Raw genomic sequence first — 2,868 nt, forward strand, 5'->3', positions numbered from 1 at the left:
TCTGAGCTATAAATATTCTCTTCTATGGGACCTTCATGGTGGTTCCACCTCCAGTACGGGAGGGAACCATCTGCCACTTGACACTGATGGGCTCCCATTGCAATCAGTTGGGTCAGGGTTTGGAGCTTTATTTCATAACCATTTTAGATTTCCTCGTCCTCCTCCTCCTCCTCCCTTCTAGCACTGATGATGTTACTTAGTTGGGTCATGAAACATCTGCAAGAAAACAACCAAGCTCAGAGAGCACCCAGGACCCTGCAGTCCTCCTCCTCCTCCTCCTCCTCCTCCTCCTCCTCCTCCACCATTGGTAGAAAGAACATTCAGAAAAAGAAATCAGAAAGACAGGCGTGCGCCAAGATCGTGTTTTTCTTTGCTGTAAGTTGCAACGAAATTGCTGCTGCTCCCAGGGGCTTTTTTGGTGAACCACAACTGGAGAAATTAAAAATCAGGCCAAGTGACGGGTGACAAGAGCTGAATTCCAGGCAAATGAACAGAGAATACAGGCAAGGCTTTTTGACAATGAGCTAAAAGAGTGCCAAAAACAAAAACCGCCACAAAAAAAGTTCTAAATTATCTGTTAGGTAGGATGCAGACCAATAGAGGGCGCCCTTGGCCTTGCAAGAACATCAACGCCAGACCCAACGGCAGACTCTTTCCTATCACGATTCATGGGGGGCGGGGGGAGGAACCCCACAAAGGGATTCAACTCCAGCCCCTATTATATCCCTTCGACTAGTCTAGGAAATATCAAAATTCTGCAGAAATGTAGGCCAGCATCAGCTCAGAATCGATAACAGCGCATTGAAGTCTGGCCGGGATTGACTTCCGAAAGGAGAGCCAAATGGCCAGAGGATGGCCAGCCCTGCCCACTTTGACTTTTTTGCCTCCTTCCCCCTCCCTGGTTGTGGGGAGGAAAATTCACAGACGGAGGCAGCCTGACTTAATAACACAACTCGCAATGTCTCTTTATCTCCAATGCTTATTAATTCCAAGCGGGAGAGACGAGAACCGCCGCACAAATGGTCTTTTCACATGAATTCTGCGTTCAGAGGAAGACGGGTCCAGCGTAGGACAGTTTTGGTATATCGGTCTGTGAGTGTGAGTGTGTGTGTGTATGTGTGTGTGTGTGTGTGTGTGTGTGCCAGGCAGAGCAGAGGAGCCAGCGTTTTCTTAGCAGGGAGTAAAGGGTTGACATATGGCCATCAGCCATTCTGGTTTGCTTGCTCCTTTGTGGGTCACCAGCATTTGCTAAGCTAGCTAAATTCTCCAATCTAATCCCGGTCTGTTTTTCCCGCACTGCAGTTTTCTCTCCTGAACAATAACGGACGAACAGCCCTGATTCTCAACCTGGTCAGCTTTTAAGATGTGTGGATTTTGATTCCAACTGAAGCCCTCCTTTTAGTCACTCGTGCCCCAGTCATCTCCTGTATGGACTACATGGAGCTGCCCTTGAAGAGTATCCAGAAGCGGGTACAGAATGTAGCCGCAAGGAGCCAGCTTGGGTACCCCAAGGACAATGAATGTAACACCTCAACTACATGGACTGGGCCAGGGAAATGCGCAGGTAGATAAGGTAGAGATAATAGATAAGATGATAGAAGATAGAGAGATGAGAGATAAGATAGAGATAATAGATAGATAATAGATATAGAAGATAGATGAGAGATAGATGACAGATAAGAAAGATAGATAATAGATTATAGAAGATAGATGAGAGATGAGAGATAAGATAGAGATAATAGATAGATGATAGAAGAGAGATAATAGATAAATAGATATAGAAGATAGATAGATGAGAGATAGATGACAGATAAGAAAGATAGATGATAGAAGATAGATGAGAGATGAGAGATAAGATAGAGATAATAGATAGATGATAGAAGATAGAGATAATAGATAAATAGATATAGAAGATAGATAGATGATAGATAGGACAGATAAGATAGAACAGATAAGATAATAGATGATAGAAGATAGGTAGATGATAGATAGATGATAGGATAGATAGATAGATGACAGATAAGATAGATAGATAATAGATGTTAGAAGATAGGTAGATGAGAGATGAGAGATAAGATAGAGATAATAGATGATAGAAGATAGAGATAATAGAGAGATAATAGATATAGAAGATAGATAGATGATAGATAGATAGGACAGATAAGATAGATAGATAATAGATGATAGAAGATAAGTAGATGATAGATAGATGATAGATAGCTGATAGATGAGAGAGAGAGAGAGAGAGAGAGAGAGAGAGAGAGAGAGAGAGAGAGAGAGGGATGATAACTAGGTAAACAATTTCCAGAATTCTCCAGCTGGGTGGGGGTTGAAGTCTGCCCACCTTAAAGCATGCTGGCTGGGGAATTCTGGGCCTTGAGGTCCACCCATCTTCAACCTGCCAAGGGGAGAAACTCTGCAATACACAATGTGCAGGTTTTTGCACCCCAGCATTTTGTCTACTAGCATCCTGGCATTTTCATTTCGTGGAGCAGATTTCCCTAAGGTGTCGTTTCTCGATCCCTCCAAGCTGGCTTCAGGGGTGGTAGGGGGGGGCGTGGGGGGGGCAGGGGAGTGTCACTTACCTGGGCTGACAGTGATTGCCTCCAGGAACTGCTCCCGCCAGGAGTGCGTGCCAATCACCAGGGCCAGATTGGTTTTCTTGATGAGTTTGTCCACAGTGTTCTGCGGCAGAAACAGAGTTGGTGAAGAGGCTGGGTGGAAGAGCAGGATATCTGGATCAGCTCCAGATTGGGAGACTGGAGGCAGCAGACAGGGATCTGCTGGGGTAAGATCTTGACATTTATGGTTTGCCAATGTCCCAGGATGCCTCTAGAAATGCTAAGGGGTTCTGGGAAATTTGAGATG

The 2,868-nt window shown here is 44.7% G+C and overlaps 1 protein-coding gene across 1 annotated transcript in view; it reads right to left on the bottom strand.

Annotated features, from left to right (window-relative positions):
- Positions 1-2,868, bottom strand: part of LOC107300089 (sodium/calcium exchanger 2-like) — a gene marked incomplete at its 5' end in the record, with an annotated part of 13,961 nt that overhangs the window by 3,652 nt on the left and 7,441 nt on the right. The window contains one exon of the mRNA XM_015829431.1: positions 2,586-2,685. Within this exon, the coding sequence (XP_015684917.1) occupies positions 2,586-2,685 (100 nt within the window). The remainder of the gene's footprint in view (positions 1-2,585; positions 2,686-2,868) is intronic.

The sequence above is a fragment of the Protobothrops mucrosquamatus genome, unplaced genomic scaffold, assembly GCF_001527695.2.
Source record: "Protobothrops mucrosquamatus isolate PMUCROS unplaced genomic scaffold, P.Mucros_1.0 scaffold6111, whole genome shotgun sequence".
Taxonomy (NCBI): Eukaryota; Metazoa; Chordata; class Lepidosauria; order Squamata; family Viperidae; genus Protobothrops; species Protobothrops mucrosquamatus.